The 20,156-nt window shown below is 39.3% G+C and overlaps 1 protein-coding gene and 1 non-coding gene across 2 annotated transcripts; both read right to left on the bottom strand.

Moving 5' to 3' along the window:
- Positions 1–42: 42 nt before the first annotated feature.
- LOC144026825 (elongation factor 2b-like) lies at positions 43–7,025 on the bottom strand. The gene is made up of 13 exons (XM_077533847.1): positions 6,866–7,025; positions 5,404–5,618; positions 3,999–4,180; positions 3,474–3,682; positions 3,059–3,237; positions 2,735–2,840; positions 2,279–2,531; positions 1,994–2,189; positions 1,550–1,916; positions 1,024–1,377; positions 764–946; positions 548–680; positions 43–407 (listed from the first exon to the last, which is right to left on the bottom strand). Exons 1-13 carry the CDS (start codon positions 6,866–6,868, stop codon positions 214–216), a joined length of 2,574 nt encoding a protein of 857 aa, XP_077389973.1. The 5' UTR covers positions 6,869–7,025; the 3' UTR covers positions 43–213.
- Positions 2,607–2,679, bottom strand: LOC144029208 (small nucleolar RNA SNORD37). The gene has a single exon (XR_013286788.1). It is a non-coding gene; the product is annotated as a small nucleolar RNA SNORD37 (small nucleolar RNA).
- Positions 7,026–20,156: the final 13,131 nt, after the last annotated feature.

Genomic DNA, 20,156 nt, shown 5'->3' with positions numbered 1-20,156 from the left:
GTGAGATCAAGTGACTTGAGTTGGAAAACAAACACATCAACATAGGTTTTATTTCCTTTTATTTGTTTACAATTTTTTGTTAAGTTTATCATTTATATTGTCAATCCTTTTGGCAAACCTTGGTGCTCACTGTGTTCTGTACAGTCCGGTCCCACAGTGAAGATTACATGTGTGGGGAGGAATGAGGCAATAAGCAAATAGTGGTCCAGACTTTTACAATTTGTCCAGGTAGTTGTCCAAGGCTGGGACACCTTCTTTGAGACCCTTACGTTTACGTGTTTCAGTGATCACAATACCAGGTTTGGTAGTGGCTTCTAATGGGTTTCCAGGGAGGATCTGCCAGTGGTCAAAGACACACTGGGGGAAGGCCTGGCCACCAGTGTTGGAGCGAAGGTCAGCTGTGAAACCTGCAAACGGAGCCGCGGATTAAAAAAAAAAATATATATATATATATATTTTTTTTAAATAATAAATAAAAATAAATAAATAAAATAGGGACAAGCCAAGGCTCCGGGTAGGTTTTTGGCTACTTTGCTGAAACACTTACCGAATGACTCCATGACAGGCAGGTAGGCCTTGATAACACGCATAGGTGTACCAAGGACACTGGCCTCCTCAAACACGTGACCACGCCTCCTTGTCAACACACCATAGATTCCTCCCATTGCAATCTCAGGACACTACACAAATGTACATGGAATATTAGTTCAAGTTGCCGTCATCAAATCACCAAATTGGCACCAAATGTAAATGAAAGCCATACCTGGATTTCCACCAAATAGACAGGCTCCATCAATCTGGGCTCAGCTGTGAGCTCGCATGCATACAGAACTCGGCGAGTGGTGGGCATAATCTGGCCACCACCGCGATGGATAGCATCCGTATGCAGGGTGACATCATGGATATCAAAGCGAACCGCACGCATATTCTCTTCACAGAGGACGCCCTAAAGACAATAATCAAGATCATCACCAATTCATATACGTTTTGATCAATGCCGACTCAACAAATTGCGTTTCATACCTCCTTGACAGCCCACTGGAAGCCAGCTACAACGCTGTCCTTGATCTCATTGAGGTACTGCACACCCTTGGTCACATCCACCAGCAGGTTGGGCCCAGTTCCATCAGGTCCAAAGCACCAGATCTTCTTGCAGTCTGTGGCTTCCCAGTCGTACTTATCTGCAAGGTAGCGGGCACGAGCCTTCATCTCCTGACGAGCGGTGACGTCTCCCTTCTCAATGTCCTCGGCCAAGCCTTCCTCCAAGGGCCGTGCCCTCATGAACAGACGGTTGTGCTTGTTTGGGGACTTGGACAGACACGTGACTGAGGACTCGGCGCTGACTGTCTCCCTGTAGGACACTACAGGCTCAGATTTCTAGAAAGAAAAAGACACCAGATAAGATTTAGGATTTGGAAATGGAGTGCCAGTGTTACAAGCTGTTGTCAGTTGACTTGCTAGTGATGGGATGACATTGCACAAAGCACCAGGAGGGTAACTTTAATCTCCCCTCTGATGGTAAGCATTATAAGTGTTTCAACCAAGTCACCTTGAGAGGAATGCAAGCATGGTCTTCTTCGAGATCCTTGAGGCAGATCTCCAGATGCAGCTCTCCGGCTCCAGCAACAATGTGCTCTCCAGACTCCTCAATGATGCACTGCACCATGGGATCAGACTTGGACAGACGCTTCAAGCCCTCCACCAACTTGGGGAGGTCGGCCGGGTTTTTGGCTTCCACGGCGACTCTCACCACAGGGCTGACGCTGAACTTCATCACTTTCATGTTGTGCGCCTGGTCAAAGGTGGTGATTGTGCCGGTCTTGACCAGGAATTGATCCACACCGACCAGACCCACAATGTTACCACAGGGCACGTCTTCAATGGGCTCAGTGTAGCGACCCATCATCAGAATGGTCCTGGGAGGAAGGAGGGGACAAATTAATGCTTGAACGACAGTGATCCAACAACAGTCAGGTCACATTCAAAAACTGACCTTTGGATAGGTTTCAAGTAGAGGTCTTCTTTCTTTCCAGGGGTGTAGTTTGGTCCCATGATGCGTACTTTAAGACCAGTAGAAACTGTTCCAGAGAAGACACGGCCAAAGGCATAGAAGCGTCCCTTGTCACTGGTGGGTACCATCTTAGAAATGTACATCATTAAAGGCGCCTTGGAGTCACAATTCTTGATGCCTGAAAGAAAAGATCAGTTGGACAATCAGGGAGAGAAAAAAAAAAGCAATCATAATTGTTACATTACACAATGGACTTTATCATCATACCAATGGCGGCATCATCATCATCAGGTCCTTCATAGAGGAGCTCGCAACGGTACTTTTGGGCAGTGACAGGAGAAGGAAGGTGGATGGTGATCATCTGAAGGAGGGCCTCTCCGGCTGGCAGCCAGCGGCGCATTACGGCCTTCAGCAGGGGCTTGCCTTCTTTATCCTTGTCCTCGGAATCCAACTTGATATCCAGCTTCTGGATCAGCTTGCTGGTCTCCTCCTTCCTGAAGTTCATGATGGCGTCAAACACCTGGGGTAGGGCGGAGCACACATCATATCAGAACATTGAAAGGAAAAATCTTGACACATTGACATTCTGTGCCCTGCTCAGACACAAGACAATCATCACAACTAAATATCAGGTCAAAGTGAAGAATGTTAATTCAGTCATCACTTGCAGGCATTAGCACTGACGTGCAGTTTGGCCTCATTAACTGCACAATTCAACTTTACCTTGAAGATGGGATCAAGGATAAGATTGACGAAGCTGCGAGGTAAAGGGTTGCCGTCAGCTCCATTTGCAGACTTGGAAAATTTGCCATTTGCTGCGTCAAAGTACCTACAAAAGAAAAGCATACACTCAGTCCACAAATGGCTTTCCTGCCTTTGACTACATTTACTGAATATTCACCGTTGAGAACATGAACATCTGTGGAGTTGGATATGCACATATATGATACTACACATAGTTTAGCATTATTGTAAAGCAATACAAAATATGCCACATTGGTACGGCCAGGCTGTTAAAGTGATCTAAAAAGTAATTTGGGTCTTTACTTGTCACCCCACAGCTTCTTCATCATGTCTTCCACCTTCTTGGCACGCTCAGCAGCCGTCATCTCGGTGTTGCCCTTGGCAGCAAACTTTGCTACATACATCTCCGCAAACTGCTTGAGAGTGAAAGCCCATCCGTGGAGGCCAGAGCCAAAGCCAACAGTGCCAATGACTGGATCAATCTGCAAGTTGGCAAATTAAAACATAAATTTGTATTTAACAAACATGAAGTGCTTTAAGTAAATGAACAATTTTATTGAAAGTTCACAACTGTGCAAAAATGAAAAATTGGATGATCCCGTTCTATCCATTACAATTTGTGCTAATTTGTCAAAAAGGTGACATGATACGCGCTTCAGCCTACAGAGAAACAAGTTTAAAAAACAAAAAACAAAAAAAAAAAACAAGGGCCTCACACCTGGATATTGCCCATGGGTCCATCTTCTTCACCGTAAGTTGAGATGATGACATTGACGTTCTCGATGATACACTGGAAAGTTTTGTACAGTTCCTCAGCCTCGAGCTGCAGCTCCAACAAGGCACGGTCCATTTTGTTCATCATCAGGACAGGCTTGATGCGCTCACAGATGGCCTGACGGAGCACGGTTTCGGTTTGGACACACACACCTTGCATGGACAGACAATTACAAACAACGTTAAATATTTTTGAACATTGTCAAACCATCAACAGGGATGCATGGCGCTTCTAGAGATGCAATGCTAACAGCAATAGAGATATTAAAATGCATTTACGTACAAAAACCATATTGTGCTCCAACCCACAAGTTCTTAAAAAAAAATAAAAATAAAAATAATAATAATAATTATATATATGACTTTTTATTCGCCACCATCCCCACAATATCGTGATAATTACCGTATCATGGCTTTTGGATATCATAACATCCCCAGTTGCTCCCACCTTGGATGTCGTTATGCTTACCAGAAACGCAGTCAACAACCACCAGGGCTCCGTCAGTGACACGGAGAGCAGCCGTCACTTCAGATGAGAAGTCAACGTGTCCGGGAGAGTCGATCAGGTTGATCAAGAAGCCAGAGCCATCCTTGGACTGCTTGATGAAGGCCATGTCATTCTCGGATAACTCGTAGAACATGGAGATGGCGCTGTAAAAGTGGCAGGTTCAAAGACATATAGTTTGTGCAATCAAAGTTGACCAGAAAAAAATGTCACCAAGGGTCAAATGGGCAGCATTTTTGACACCACAAGAGAAATCTGCTAAACTACAGATCAGTGAGCACCAAAAGAAGTTATTTTAGCTGCTTTATTTATTTTTTTTTAAATGAGTGTTGGTGATATAACTACAAGTGTGATATAACAGCACTTTGACTTACGACGGGCTGGCTGCAAACTCGGCCTTGAATATAAAACCAAAACTTCGCTCAGACTGCAGGTCTAATAAATGCATTTGTGTGCAATTGCCCATATTAGATAATTTTGACCACAGTTTGTCTTGTGTGTGAACTAAATGTGTCCCCAAATGACCTCCATGTGCAAAAGAAGGACGAGATCACAACGTAGTGGTTAAGGAAGTAAATTTGGTCAATGAGTGTAGAAGGCTCATCTTTTTATCATTTCATAGCTACAGCAGAGTGATGTGGGAGGATTTGAGGAAACACGAGGTTTTAGATCTCACTTCATGAAGACGTTTAATAAAGATGACATCCCACCATTGAAATGCGTAATAAATGAACCGTCCACATGACTATTAGCATCACAAACACCCACTTTAAGCTTCATGTTTCAATTAAAGTCAAATTTAAAGTTAACAGGGTTACACAAAACATTTCAGTTTCCTGGATGATTGCCAGTAGTGTCTCAGCACAACCCCCAGGAATTAAGAATTGATGATACATAGGCTGTTCCTACGATGTTTGCATTGCAAAATTCAGGTATAAATATAGGACTATATATATGAGTGACCCAGGTCAGAAGGGGCACCTGAATTAAGCCACTAAGAATGGCGGAAAAAAAAAAAAAAAAAAAAGAAGTTGCATTTGCCTGTTGTGTTTGTGTGAGCGTAGCCGAATAGTTTCTTGCACTGTCTACAAACACCAACCTGTTTTCCATTACCTGTCTTTTAGGCATCTTGCAAAGGGTGCGGTTTTACCTCACAGTGGCTGACAAAAATTGCCTTGCAACATTGTCCGTCCAGTCAAAGGCTTTATTGTGGCAACAGTTAAATTGTTTTTAAAATTAGAAAAGGCAAGTCACAGTCATGTACTGGATTCTGCTCAACATTGGACTTCATAGTCAATGTCACACACAGCTTAATTAAAAGAAATTTGTAGGAACGGAAAGAAAAACCCAACTCAACAACAATGCTTACGTAGATTTGATGGTGATGCAACGGTCTTGTTCGTCCTTTCGCGTGTCGGTGAAACGGGTCTCCCCGGCGCGGGCCGAGGCGATGATACCGGCCTTTGACACGAGGGAGTCGGTCAGGGTGGACTTTCCGTGATCAACGTGCGCAATCACGGACATGTTACGGATGTTGGCCTTCTTGTCCATGATGGCACGGATCTGGTCGATTGTAAAGTTCACCTGCAATGACAAGAACTGGTTAGAATGTGTACGCAGACATGGAACAATTATTACCAATGCTTTACAGATGTGGCCCAAGTAGACACACTGTGTACAGTATGAAGTGCAATCATGAATAAAATGTTATTGTCCATAATGAGTTTTGATAACACTTAAAAAATAAATAAATAATCCCCTGTACACAAAAAAAAAAATAGTTCTCCTTATAATAAGCATATACAGCACACACTTAAAAAAATAAATGTTGGCAAAACTTGACACGTTATGTTAAGAGGTAGCGTTTGTTTGACTTTATCAGAATGTGTCCCAAAAAAGTCCGTAGTGATTATCGATCACTAGTTTACATTTCTTCGTGTTTGTCTGGTTTTGCAAAGACTGATTTTCATCCACTTGTCTCATTCTCCCTGTATAAAGCTCAAGAGATGTGCCATTCTCCATTCATTTTTAAACACTGTAGTGAAGATGAAGCCACATCACCAGCAGGGAGGGGAGGGAAAAAAATACGTCTGACGCATTTTTTTTTTTTGAGTCAGGGCGTTGTGAATTCACCATGCCAAGTCGTCAAATGTGCATTTCCTCAACGAGATACTTAAGACCTCACATGCCTTGTGTTTACACTTGAAATACGGGGCGCTAGATGCAAACATTTGACACTCGGTATCAAATGTCGGCGATAGGCCACGTGTACAGACTTTGACACAATGCTACGCGTTAGCATTAGCATTCCGATTAAACGTCGCAACCTACTGGTGGGGATGATAAAAGGCCGGCGGCTTCTCAAACCGAGCCACAACAGCTGCCAACTCGGCCGACAAGCGCGTCGACCGGCCACGATAGATGGAACTCGGCTGAAGACAGCTTGGCGTTTATTACCATCAGCTGTTTGGGCCGTTTGTGTCATTGCACAAAGAATCGACATAAAATGCTCAAGTGCCGGTACGCTAGCAAGCCGCCGCTCGAATTTTACAGGCCTAAAACACAAGAACGCGACACAGCCGGGAAGCACAACGCTTTTCATATAGAATATTACAACAGATCAAGTTGGCAAGCTTTGAGACTGCTTGGCCTTCAAATGGGGGCAATTATGACAAAATGGTTGCCATTATTCATCGGTGAATAATCGATGTCATTATCGCTCGCAAGTACATTAAAAAAAAAAAAATCTCTCAACGCGGTAATATTAACGGTGAGAACACTGCGCCGGTTTACATAATTCGCAATAACTCACGAAAACGGAATCGACTTACCATTTTGACGGATGGTTTTGGATTCGCTCGGTGGAAGAAAAGCCGACAGCAAGTATTACACTGCCCACCACACGAGGGCCTAGGCAGGGAAGAGAACGCTGACGTCAGAGGAATTTGTTTTATAAGCCGTGCGTCAGATTGCTCACGTCATCACGCTCCAGCGCAGGCGCACCGAGCCTCTTCTCGCTTCATGTCAAGACTGGCAATGAATTGTTTTGTCCAGTAGATGGTGGACTTGCTGTAAATATAAAACCTCACAAGCCACAAAAGTGATTTATATCATCTTGCTTGTTGCCTGAAAAGTTACTTTATTCTACACATTACCATTGTAGGTATGTAATTGTTATTGAAATATACTGTACTCTAAATAATACAGACTATCTTTATGTAATATACTGTACATCAGTTTTACAAATATTTATATTATTAGGACATTATACAGATACAATATTACCATAATATGTTATTTATATTATTAGGACTTTATACAGATATAATATTACCATGAAGAAAGCAAACGTATTGGATTATTTATTTTTTTTGGCGATGATCATTTGTTGTTTATTCATGCATTTGCGCTGTTGTTTGGCTGCTGGTATATATGAGATGCTTTCTTCAAAAAAAAAAATCAAATAAAAAATTAAAATTATGTCAATTTAGTATAAGATTTATTATTGACTGCCATTAATATGCAATGCTGCTTTTTGTTGCATATTATTGTGTGTATTTATGATCATATGTGATATTAATTATACCAATTAATCATTTTATTTGATGTTTGCTGGATGACTACATGGGGAAGAAATGCAAGAAAAACAAGCTTTTCATTATATGTCACACTGCAGAAATGTCCTCTTGCGCGTTCAATGACTCAAGGCCACAGTCTGCCATTCAATAAAGGAAACCGAAGCGAATAATATAGTAGTTATGGCGATAAAACAAGCACATTATGGCATGCTAATAATAAGTAAAAATAATCTGTCCATTTATTTTCTATATTGCTCTAACTAGGGTCATAGGAATGATAAAATAGTCCATGGGATTTAGTTTGTGTCTCTACACAAAACTTTCATAAGACATACAATGCAGTGAAACATGGTTATTGTTTTTTTTTCTTTCTTTCTTTTTCTGAAGGCTTTTAGATGCATTGCCTTCAACGGTGTGAAAGTGACAGTGCTAAAGGCTTGAAGAAAACAGGAATGAGTTCATGATGATTATTTGATGTCCCCCACACCAGATGTGCTTGTCCGTAGCATGCAGAATAATTGCCAGTGACAAATGTCAGGCAACTCAGCCTGAGTAATTAACAATGAATTGGAATGACATGATTTTCAAGGGGTGCTTTTTTTTCTGCAAATCATGGCCTGTGGACAAATTATGTGTAATGACATATGATATCTGCAATTGGTTGGCAACCAGTTCAGGGTGTACCCTGCCTATACTGCCCATAGCCGGCTGTGAAAGGCTCCAGCACCCCCGCAACCCTTGTGAGGAATAAGCAGTTAAGAAAATGGATGTGATGGATGCATGGCATATGATATTTACAAATATTCTCTATGAGGATCACGTTGAAAAAATAAGGAGAATGGAGGAACAAAATATGCGAAACTACAGGAATAATGTAAAACTATAATCCATTTTTTCTCAACTTTGGACATGACAGGAATCAAGTTGTAATATTACAAGAATAAAGATTAGCAATATAATAAGAATATAGTGACAATACTACAAGAATAAGTCATTAAGTATGAGAGAAAAGTTGTAATCTTGCAATAATAAGAATAAAGTTTTAATGCTATGAGGAAGAAAAATTACAAGAATGAAGTTGTAATATTGTGGTACTAAAGTTGGATTTGATTGTTGTAATATTATTAAGGTATAATCATAATATTTTAACAATTAAATCCTGCTATGATAAGAAAGAGTCAAAAATTATGTTGATAAAAAGTGTAATTTTTACAAGAGTAAAAAAGATGCAATTCTATTTAAATCCAATTCTTAATTTTATGTCAAAGTAGCCGGAATTTTCCAAGAATTACCTCTCAATTAAAAAGAGGAAATGAACAGCAAAAACAATCTAATTAAAAGCTCATAATGTGACATATTGCGTATGTTTGATCTGATTCATAAACACGGCACACACGCTTGTGATTTTTTGCTATGCTCGATAGTTTCTTCTATTTTCCCTATTGACTTTGTTGATGCCTGCCAGTTTTCACAAATGCCACCTGCTGACGTCAGTGGCATTAATGACTTTCATCTCTGTAATCAGTCACGAGTGTCCATGAGGAGCTACTTAATCAGGAGCCCTTCACGTGAGCCAGTGATTTTTGACCAATCGAAAAAAAAAATGATGTTTTTTGTGAATGGAATATTTGACCTTGCCTTGACATTCAAAGTTGTCATGTATCTGAAGCTCTCAAGCCGAAGAATGAATAATATATCAATCAACCTTCGTCCTGATTTGCGAGTGTGAGAAAGTGGAAATGCAAACCCACAAATAGACATTCATGAATTTTGCAGGATTCGACTGCATTCTCACATTTCCTTGAGCGAAACGTCCATTGATGTAATACGCCCCACACTCAAGCATCCTGCTCGGCAGTGCTGCTGCAGCTTTTAAGACACACCTTGTCAGCGCTGAAAGGGGTTTTGGGTGTCATGCTACTCTGTGTTTACTGACAGTCAACCTGCAAACATCCATCACATTCCACTGACCCAGTTTTTTGAAAGGTCATGCTTGCGTGTAGTCACTCAACTTCCGCACTCGCATTCTCCTCTTTGTAGACGCTCCCAAGTGGGGCTTGTGCTCCAAGTTGGTCTCTGATTTTGTGCTTCATTATATACATAGTGAATCCTTCTTCTTCTTCTTCTTCTTCTTCTTTAAAAACAAACAAAAGAAAAGAAAACAGAAGCTATAAACAGATTACATTTTCTGAAGACGTGTGCCTGGGATCAATGAAGACATGCTTTGATTTGAAAGTGGACAATTTGCTTCTATAGCTTTCCTAAAATTGGGAGCATGCGGCGGCTCTCTTGATATCACCAAAATCAAAGCACATCATGGAATCAATTTATGCACCCATGTACTGACACTGGGCATGAAAATATGGCCGAAAAGGTGTTGTTTGAGGCCATCAGAGAAACAAGCAAACACTGACAGAAAAAAATAAAATAAAATGGGAATCCATTCACATAAAACAAACAAATCAAAAGTAAAACACTAAAACATTGCAGACATTGCACATAATGCATCGTCGCCTGTGCTGAGAATATGAAGCCATTTTATTCAACATTGTTATCAGGTCCCGTAAAGTGAATTTCCCTTGTACTTAATGGTGTGCTCAGTCCATTTTCAGCATTGGTTATCAGAAAATAGACGTGGAGACAAAACAGATAGAATCATCGCAAAAGGCGATAACAATTTTATCACTGTGCGCCTCTTAAATAGCAGCCCGACAGCTCTCTGAACAGCATGTCAGTGTGCTACAAGGCATTTCCTCCCCTGACTTCTTGGTTTCCCATTTGAAAATAAAAGATGATGGAACAAAATGACTGCCTTTTATATGAATACATATAAATGTAGGGCGGATGAGTTTTTTTTCTATTGATGCACATAGGCACACAAAGAAATGATTTTTCAAGTGAGCTCTACTGTCCTCAGACTTAAAATTGTGTTTCTTTTAATTAGTTTTGAGGGTGGTTCGGTTAGTTTTTATTAGGGATGTAACAATAAGGGCGTATCGTGTTGTGATATCGGGATATTAATACTGCCACAATATTGTCGTCATGTTCACAACATTTAAAGGGAACACATCTGTTAAAAAAAAAAAAAGTCAGGTTGATTTCCATTTGTGCAGTTCTAGCACCCTCTGGTGGCTAGTTTATTAGTGCAATTTAATTTTCATTAGGAATGTTTTGGCCTTCTATGTTTACAAATCTGTGCTAATTGTCAGATGAAGGGGAACGTAATATGCTTGTGAAGCGAGTCAATATGTGGAGGAACTCAATGTGTGCGTGCATTAACAAGTAAGCGCCTCAATATTGTTATTATTAGAGATAGTAGGTGGTTTACATGCATTGCTGTTATGTACAAAAGTTTTTGGTATGAGCTGTCTTTTTTTTTTTTTTTTTACAATATTGTGACCTTTTTAAAAATTGCCAAGCCCCCCACAATATCGGGACCGTCATATCTTGATAATATCGTATCGTGATGTTTGGATATCGTTACTTCCCAGGTTTTTATTAGTTTTAGTTATTTAAAAATTCTTAGTTTTAGTTAGTTTCAATATTAATTTTCCTCTAAAAAACAAAAAAACTCCATGGTAAAATGGAAAACCCCCCCAAAAAACAACGCATTTGTTACCTAGCTTTGCATTTCGACTGAGTTAATAAATGAACAAGCAGGCGCGCTGAGCCCTTGGAGCCAAAAGTCAAGAATGCAAAATTGTTTTGTAGGGGAGACGTCGTCTGAAGGTGCTTTTCTATTGGCTGCTGCTACATGACACCACTTTTGTGTGACACACTTTCAAAAATCCTTATTCCGGTTAATATCGAAATGAATATACTTAAAATCTCATTTATAGTCAACAACTAAAACTCATGTATTAAATTAACACATTCACTGCCAGCCCAGCAAAAATGCATTATTTGACGTCTTTTTCCGTCAATGGCAGTCAATGAGTTAAGATGAGATGCAACCAAAATTGACGTATTTTTAAGCAAAATTTGCCTTAAAAAAAGCAAAAAGCAAAAAAGGATGCTGCAATATAATCACAAAATATATTGGCACATTGTGTTTCACACATTCACTGCCAGCCCAGCAAAAATGCATTATTTGACGTCTTTTTCCGTCAATGGCAGTCAATGAGTTAATTACAAAAGACTAAAACAAAGGACATTTTAGCTCTAATTAAAGTGGGTTTTTATTCTTTTTTCTTACAAAAAAGCATTTTTGTTTTTATTTTATGTGGTTAGCAAAAATGTTTTTTCGTTTTTTTTTTTGTTTTTTTTGTTAGTTTTTATGAACTAAAATAACCTTGAGACAGATCAGTACATCAGGATAGTTGGAGGAGGCTATACATGGCAATAAGCCCCAAGCAAGATGACTATCCGCTCCTTTGTGGAAGGAGGATTGGAAGGAGGACTGGCCAAAGATGTTGCTCAAGTAGAACAGCTCCTCCTGGATAGCACATCATCATGCCAAAATGTTGGCTCTGTCTCCCAGCACGGTGCCAACAGCCTGGAAGCGATAGCATGAGACTGGCCAGTACACCAGGATCTGCTTCTTTGTGCCATGTGTCCCCTGTAGGTTCATGATGATTTTGACACTGAGAGTTTGTATGCAGTTCTGTTTTTAATGATGAAAAATTTCAAATGAAATCTTCAATTCTTTCAACTTTGAGATCGAGTGTTCATGAAATTCTTTTCAGCAGCATGTGTTTATTTTTGTGCAATTTTCTTCCGGTTTCAGTTTCACACCGGGACAAGTTGCTTGTATTTCATCATGAGAGTTGCTATTGACAACTACCGGGAAGGACAGTTTACCTCCAACTGTTACTCCCACTGGCAGATATTTGTTTCTGTGCGCCGCTCGCCTGGGAGCATCCTCTGCGACACACAATGTGGCAATCAATAATTGTGGACGGAAAGAGCTCAAAATGTGAAGAGAACTAATTTCAAAGGCCTGATTGGATTTCCAGATACGCAGAAACAATACTGCACAGATGAGGGGAAATACACCTTGATCATGACTAATAAGCCAACATGACTAATAAGCCCACAGAAAATGTACTAATTGATGTCATTAATGTAATGGAGAAATTAAAAGGTTGGTTGGATGAATTACACCATTGCGACAGATCATTAAATCTATACTATTGTATAGATAATAATGTTAAAAAAGGTGATCCAAAAAAACTGCTGTGTTGTCAACTCTTTCCCTGCAATTGGAGCTTGAATTTAATATTTAGCAGGTGCACTTTTTGCTTATGCTGAATGAACGTTTGCAACCTAGATATTTGATCGTCAGCCCGACAGGCCTTCAGAGCGGCAGCAATTTGCGAGCAACTCGGCACATTTTCCTCATCTGCACGGCTTTGTGGGTCGGCGTGTTCCGGCTGTATTTTTGAATTGTTTGTGCAATTTTTGTTTGACGTGTATAAAGTGTGCCTTGCGGGACTGGCGACATCACACGCGTTGGCAATTTAGTTTTTTTTTTTTTTTTTTTTCCCATCCACGCACAGAGTGATTTGCTATTTGATGTGCTGCACTACTTTGGATGAATTGTAGCCTCAGTGTGAATGGAACTCTGGACCATTTTTCAGTGTCTGTGGCTACATTTACATAGCAGTGACTTCAAAAATGTGAAGGGTTTATTCAACAGCGTCCTTTGAATAGTCTATTTACGCACTATTGTTCACTAATGAGCCAATTACGTTGCTGACCAAAACAGCAGCATGTCAATGAAGTGTGAGTTTCCCAGTCCTGCTATCTTTCGTTTACAGAGTATTCCATGACCAGGGGTCCATTTCAAAAAGGATGATCAACAAACACGTAGACTACACTGAGAGAGGACATTTAATATGTTCACTTAAATTGGTCAACAATTCAATTTGTAATCTTAAATTGGTTCAACAATTCTCTTTTTAGAATGCATGACAGTTGCAATTGTTATAATGTTACTTTTTTATTTGGTCCCAGAACAGATTTTAGTGGTGGGATGAAGAAAAACAAACACTATGAAATTCAATTTTCATTGTATCTTTTCAAGAATAAATTGGAATATTTAGCAGGAAAAAGTACATTTTTAATGTAAATATTTTTTTTTTTTTAAATTATTACTCTAGAGAAGTGATAATATTACAAATTCAGTTGTATATTTTGAAAAAATGTTGGGTTTTTTTTTTTAGATGAAGAGTTAAATATTTTTTTAAATTAAAATAGTAATGTAACATGAATAAAGTTGCATGTTTTCCAGACAAAAAGTCATAATCTTACGAGATGAGAGGGAAAAAAAGATTTTTTTGTGTGTGTGTATATATATATATATATATATATGTATATATATATATATATATAATTTCTTCATACATGGTATTTTTTTCCAATTTAATTTATGCAAGTAATTAACTGATTAGAAAAAAGAGAATGATGAGCGTGTGCAGTGGATAAAAATTTATGAAGACGTCCATAACATGTGGAAAAATTAACACATAGCAGATGCTCTTTAAATTTGGCGGGCAAAAAAAAAATGTTGATAACAATGACTTTTTAATTAAGCAATTGATCATGATTAATTAATAATCTAAGACGTGATTAATCTGATTTGAAAATGTAATCATTTGACAGCTCTATTATATGTATACATCTTCATTTAATCTTGGTTAATGTGACCGTAACTCCACTGTATATATGGCCGCTGTATCAAGCTTTAGAAGTTCCTCCTCATCTGCGGAAGCAGCAGGAAAAAGGTCGAGCGGGAATTCACTGGTAGACCAAGGAAATTGGGTGCAGCAGATGAAAGTCTCATCAAGTCGACTTTGCTTTGAAATGTGGCGAAGTGGAGCTGCAGCACCAGCTCCCGACTGACAGAAGCCAATTACAGGCCAAAAACCCATTCCTCCATGGCGGAAACAGATCGTAGCAACTCACCTATTCATGAAGAGACCCGAGAAAAACTGGGGCGCACAAAAATGCCACTGTGGGTGGACTCTTATGGGAGAGTGAAGCTTTGCTACGGTGCACAGTGGAGGCTGGGTATTAACTCGGAATGTTTTGATGCAGAAGTGAATGACAACTGGCCATAAAATCTGTCCAGATCCGCTCAAAGAAGCACAAGGCATAACTGTTGCCGTCAGATCCAGCAGATGGCGCTGTAACAAAAAAATGCCAGTTGTGTAAAGACAACTGTGTCAAAAATGTAACATTTTTGATGAACGATGTCATTGATTGATTGGTAAAAAAAAAAAAAAAAAAAAAAAAAAAAATAGAGATGCGAGCAGCTATAAAGGGCCCTCGCAACCCGGGCCACGTTGGGGTAATTGCACGTCACGTTGGGTCTCATAGGACAAGGACCGTCTAAATTGTAAATGTTTTTGCCATGCCTTGTGTGTGCAAATTTTCATAAAAAGGCCAAAAATTATATTTAATTCCCAAAATAAAGTCAAAATGGCGGACTTTCTGTTTTCTGCTTTTTTGTAGGTCTTAAGCTGAAAGGTATCTGCTCTAATTTTCACAAATCTAGCTGAATCATAAAATCGGAAAAGCTTCATAAACATGTCTAGAGGGCGCTATTGAGCCATTTATTGCAAATTGCATGAGAAATCTCTAAAATCCTCACGTTCATGACAGGTCTGTGTGTGCAAAGTTTAATCAGTTTTCACACGTTTAGACTCTCAAAAAAAAGCAGCATTTATTTTGGCAAACAATGCATCACTACGGCAACAATGTGCGACAAAATAAAAAACTTTCGATAACTTTGCATCTTAAACATCTTTAGACGAAACACACCAAGTTTAAGACAGTTGGATAAATTATGTAGGAGGAGTTCGTTAAAATATGACCGCTCACTTCCTGGTTTAGGGTACAACTATTAAAGACTTTTTTTGTTCATCTGGATGTGCTACAAGTGCCACACAATTTTCGTAACCGTAGGACAATCGTAGCGGGACAGGGATCCGTTAAACCTATGTAGGTGGCGCTACGGAGCCATTTTTCTGTTATCATGTATGGCGACTTTAAAATATCAAATTTTTCGCCAGGCCTGATGTGTCAATTGTCACCTATTGTGAATGAAATGGAATGACGGCTAACCATCACAAAGCACACACTTTTGACATCCTGATACAACAACGTATGATTTTATTTATTTTTTGTACAAAGACCAGCAAGAAAATCACCTCTGAATGGCAATCACCCCACTCGAATTATCCACAAATATATCCCACAAAGAGGCGCAGCAAAATGTCGTTACGGTTACTAGGTTACCCTCGTGGGCAACAATGTTTCACGTGAGAACGCAAATGAGGCTTGTGTCGATTTGCTCTGCAGGACATAAATGTGACAATTCTGATAAATTCTGAATGGTCAATAAAAAAAGACTTATTTTTTGATGACTGCATTGTATTTATTTTGTCGTCTAGTGCCGAATGAATGGAGACAGTCAATGGAGGGAACATCACGTGCTGTGGCCCAAATCGTTGCAACAAAACAGCTCAATACACAGCAGGGATGCTGCAGGGGGTGCTTGTGTTGTCGTAAAGGCAAAAAAATTGCCTCACCTCTTGCGTTTGTGCATCACCAATACGCTTAATTATGTTCGATATCCATTCATTTTCTGAACCGCTTATTATTAGTAATACTATCATGATGATGATATCGCCTTAGGTCACCACTTGCAAGTGTTTATAAAAAAAACAACATTTTGCGGAAATTGCTAAAATCACTGTGTGCTATCATGAATGGGTCATTGTGGGATTGCAAAGTAGTTTTTGAGTCACGCCAAAAAGACGGGAAAACTGTACTGCCAGAATAAAGTCGCAATCTTCCAAAAAAGAGAGTCATACTCATTATAAAATTGTGTTTTTCAAGAAATAAAAGTTGTATATTTTAGAGAAAAATAAGTTTTCTTATTTGAACAATACTTGTAAGATTGGATTTTCGAAATGCTCGATTAATGACCGCCGCTTACTTGGAAAGCCTTTTTTTTTTTTTTTTTTTTACTTTCTGACAGTACGAGCATGGATCTTGATACCGCGCCAACGCGAGAGTCTTACCGCGTGTGACATCACACATATCAGAGAAGTTGCACAGCCTTGATGTTGAGGCCAACTCACATGAGAGGCTTGGTGCAAATGAGCCTGTCGCATCGACGGGCTGCACCAACTTGAACGGGCTGAATTGTAGCATGATGATTATTACATAGTACATACCATGTTATTGTACTCACCTGATATATTTGGTCAGGTGCAAAGTCAACGTTTCACCTGATGGGGTTTGGTGAACATCTTTAATTGCTGGATTTGCGGAGAGATTGCTGATGGTGATTAGGGATGTCACGATAAGTGCAATATCGTGATATCGCGATATTAAAACTGCCACAATATCGTCGTCGTCATGTTCACAACATTTAAAAGGAACACATCTGTTAAAAAAGTCAGGTTGATTTCCATTTGTGCAGTTCTAGCACCCGCTAGTGGCTAGTTTATTTGTGCAATTTAATTTTCATTAGGGATGTTTTGGCCTTCTATGTTTAAAATCTGTGCTAATTGTCAGATGAAGGGGAACCTAATTTGCTTGTGAAGCGATCAATGTGTGCTTGCATTACTTCAAGTGCCTCAATATTGTTATTAGAGATTGTAGGTGGTTTATATGCATTCCCGTTATGTACAAAAGCACAATATTATTTATTTATTTATTTATTTTAGTATGAGCTCTCTTTTTTACAATATTGTGATCTTTTTTAAATATCGCCAACGCCCCCACAATATCGTGATAATTATCGTATCGTGACATTCATATCATGATAATATCGTATCGTGATGTTTGGATATCGTTACATCCCTAATGGTGATATTACAAAAGAAAATTTGAAGAATTTTAAGAAGTAATTGAGTACATCCAAAAGTGTTTCTGTTACATTGTATATGGACACTTGAGTCTACTACGAAAGTGTAGTTTAACGTTGCTCATTATGACGGTACTTGGAGTGACACATTTTTTTTAGTTGGTACTTGGCGTAAATCGTTTGAAAACCACTGCATAGTACTGTATTAACATCCAGATGATATTCCAAATAGCACGCTGGGAATTCTCCCATCCAAAGTAGATCCGAGAGGTCTTAAGAGCGCAGCGCAGTTGCCAGACTGGCATTTCGGGTAATGAATGGCATTTGGGCCTCAGCATCTCTACATCTCAGCGTGATGTTGTTTTCCAGAGGCTCCAAAAGGCTCGTTAGCATATTTGTCTCCCAACTTTCAATTAGAATTTGACCTTCATTTTACATATCTGGGATGAAACGACGCGGGGAGTAATGCTCTGATGGCGAATTGGGAGCTCGCTGTCAAATGTCATATCAAGCCATCATCGACAGCTCAGCTAACAAGGGAGTCATTATGCATGATACCCCCCCCCCCCTCCACAATCTTTAGCTACCGTTAAGATTCCCTGAGGAAGTGAGACAGTATATACACTGTAAATGGTGCTGGAGTAAGTAAAAAACGCCCAACTGCTTCCTTCCAGACACTTTTCAATGAATATTTCACACTGCAGTCAACCTGCTGACCTTACATTTGGAAAGAAAGTTCTCTCCTGAGGGTTTATGTGCGCAGGATGCGGTGCGGGATGCAGCCCGGCTCATGCTGTCCACGATAATACCGCACTGATTTGCGCGAGCATTTTATTTTATGAGGTTAAAATAGTCATAAAAATAACATAGTAGCATATTTATATTTACGAGATGTGGAAGAATACAAAGTTTAAATTGTTCTTTGTCATGTAATGAGACAAGGCAAAATATCATGATAGGCTACGTCACCAAATAAAAATGCCGCACAGTACTGAAGAAATGATGTACTTACTCAGTATGTGACATTTAGATGATCACATATTGTTCTGTTGTATGAATGACAACAGGGAAATACGCATGATAATTGCACCTTCTGCCATCTAGGAGACGTGAATTCAATTGCACTGGCTTTCGCTATACATCACTAGAATAGATTGATGAACAAAGATAAATTATTCGCAGAAAATAAAATGAAATTTTCAAACTGATTATACTTAATTGTATAATTTCCCACAGCACACCTGATGAAAAATCACTGATCCAATAGAGTAGGTGTTCCTAATGGAAGCGGCTTTGGTTGTTTGATGATGTTATTAACTATCGTTTATCATTCGAAACTCGAAAGACCAAATAAACAATGTATAATAAAACACAACTAAAATAAATCTGCTCGATGCCTGACAGACACAATAAATCATGTTTCTCTATTTGTTGTCTTTTAGGTGGAAGAATTGCTAGCTAGCTGATGGCTAGCTGATGGCTAGCTAGATAGGCTACAATAGCTAGCTAGCTAGCTATCTGGACAGACAGACAGACAGACAGAAAGACAGATAGATAGATAGATAGATAGATAGATAGATAGATAGATAGATAGATAGATAGATAGATAGATAGATAGATAGATAGATAGATAGATAGATAGATAGATAGATAGAAAAAATAAATAAATACATTACATGATCTTGTGCAGTTATTGCAGAGCCTTTTGGAACACTCTTCCGGAAGATAATCAAGCAATTATGTAATGTTCTTGTTTTTTATTGCTCAACTAGCCCAGGCATGACACTGTGACTTCTCGCTTTGTGTAGAGACATCTTTCTCATTCCCATGTTCACTTACTTGCAGGCCTATTCTATGACCTCCATGCTCATATCATCTGGTGACACTTGCTGCCGCCTCCTCCTACGTGTTCTGGCAACGTTCTGAAGTTAAATGTGGAAACACGCATTTGCTCCCTCGAAATTCTACCTCTGCCAAGGAGGTTATGCTTTCCCTGCTCCACTATTTGTCAGGCTGTTGATTCATCTGTTTGTCTTTTGGAGAGATTACAAAAAAAATAGTTAGCCACTTTGTGCATGTGGCTAAAACTTTTTGCCACCAGCCACCACTGTATTTTACAGATTTGTTGTTGTTTTTTTTCTGCTGCAATCTAGAGGTTAGGGTCCTAAGCGCGCTTGTATCTCAAATTTTGATCGTATCTCAAGACAAAAAAAAAAAAAAAAAAAAAAAAACGGATCAATTTGTGATCGTCCTTTTTTCCTGCCTCACCTGTTCCTCTAAAGTCAAATCAAAAGCTCCAGAGAAGCAAAGCAATTTTTCCATCCTCTAAAATCCCAGCACAATGATTATGTTGATTTACTACTTTGTGCCGCAGCTATCTTATAAGCCTCATCAACACTGATTAGCTCCATCATAGAACACTTTGTGCTATTCCCTCAAGCTTTGCTAATGCACGATTCTAATCAGAATCCAGTATTCTCTCAAATTGCCTTTTTAAATCACTGGTGATTTGATAACTTTTACTGTTCAAAGTACTGTGGTTTACTGCTCTACTGGAGCCATTTTCATTGCATTTCTATTGTCTGCCAAATGTATGGCAAAGGTAAAAAAAAGGCTGTGTGTCAATAAGCTACCGAAACAAGAGAAGCAACAGACTTTGGCCTCTGCAATGTGTGGTATATCTTCAAGTGGAAGATGCACTCCTGAGCAGTGCGGCTGTGTGCT

Source organism: Festucalex cinctus, chromosome 10 (assembly GCF_051991245.1).
Source record: "Festucalex cinctus isolate MCC-2025b chromosome 10, RoL_Fcin_1.0, whole genome shotgun sequence".
Lineage (NCBI taxonomy): Eukaryota > Metazoa > Chordata > Actinopteri > Syngnathiformes > Syngnathidae > Festucalex > Festucalex cinctus.
The sequence above is the reverse complement of the archived record's forward strand: the minus strand, read 5'-3'. Positions and strand labels throughout refer to the sequence as shown.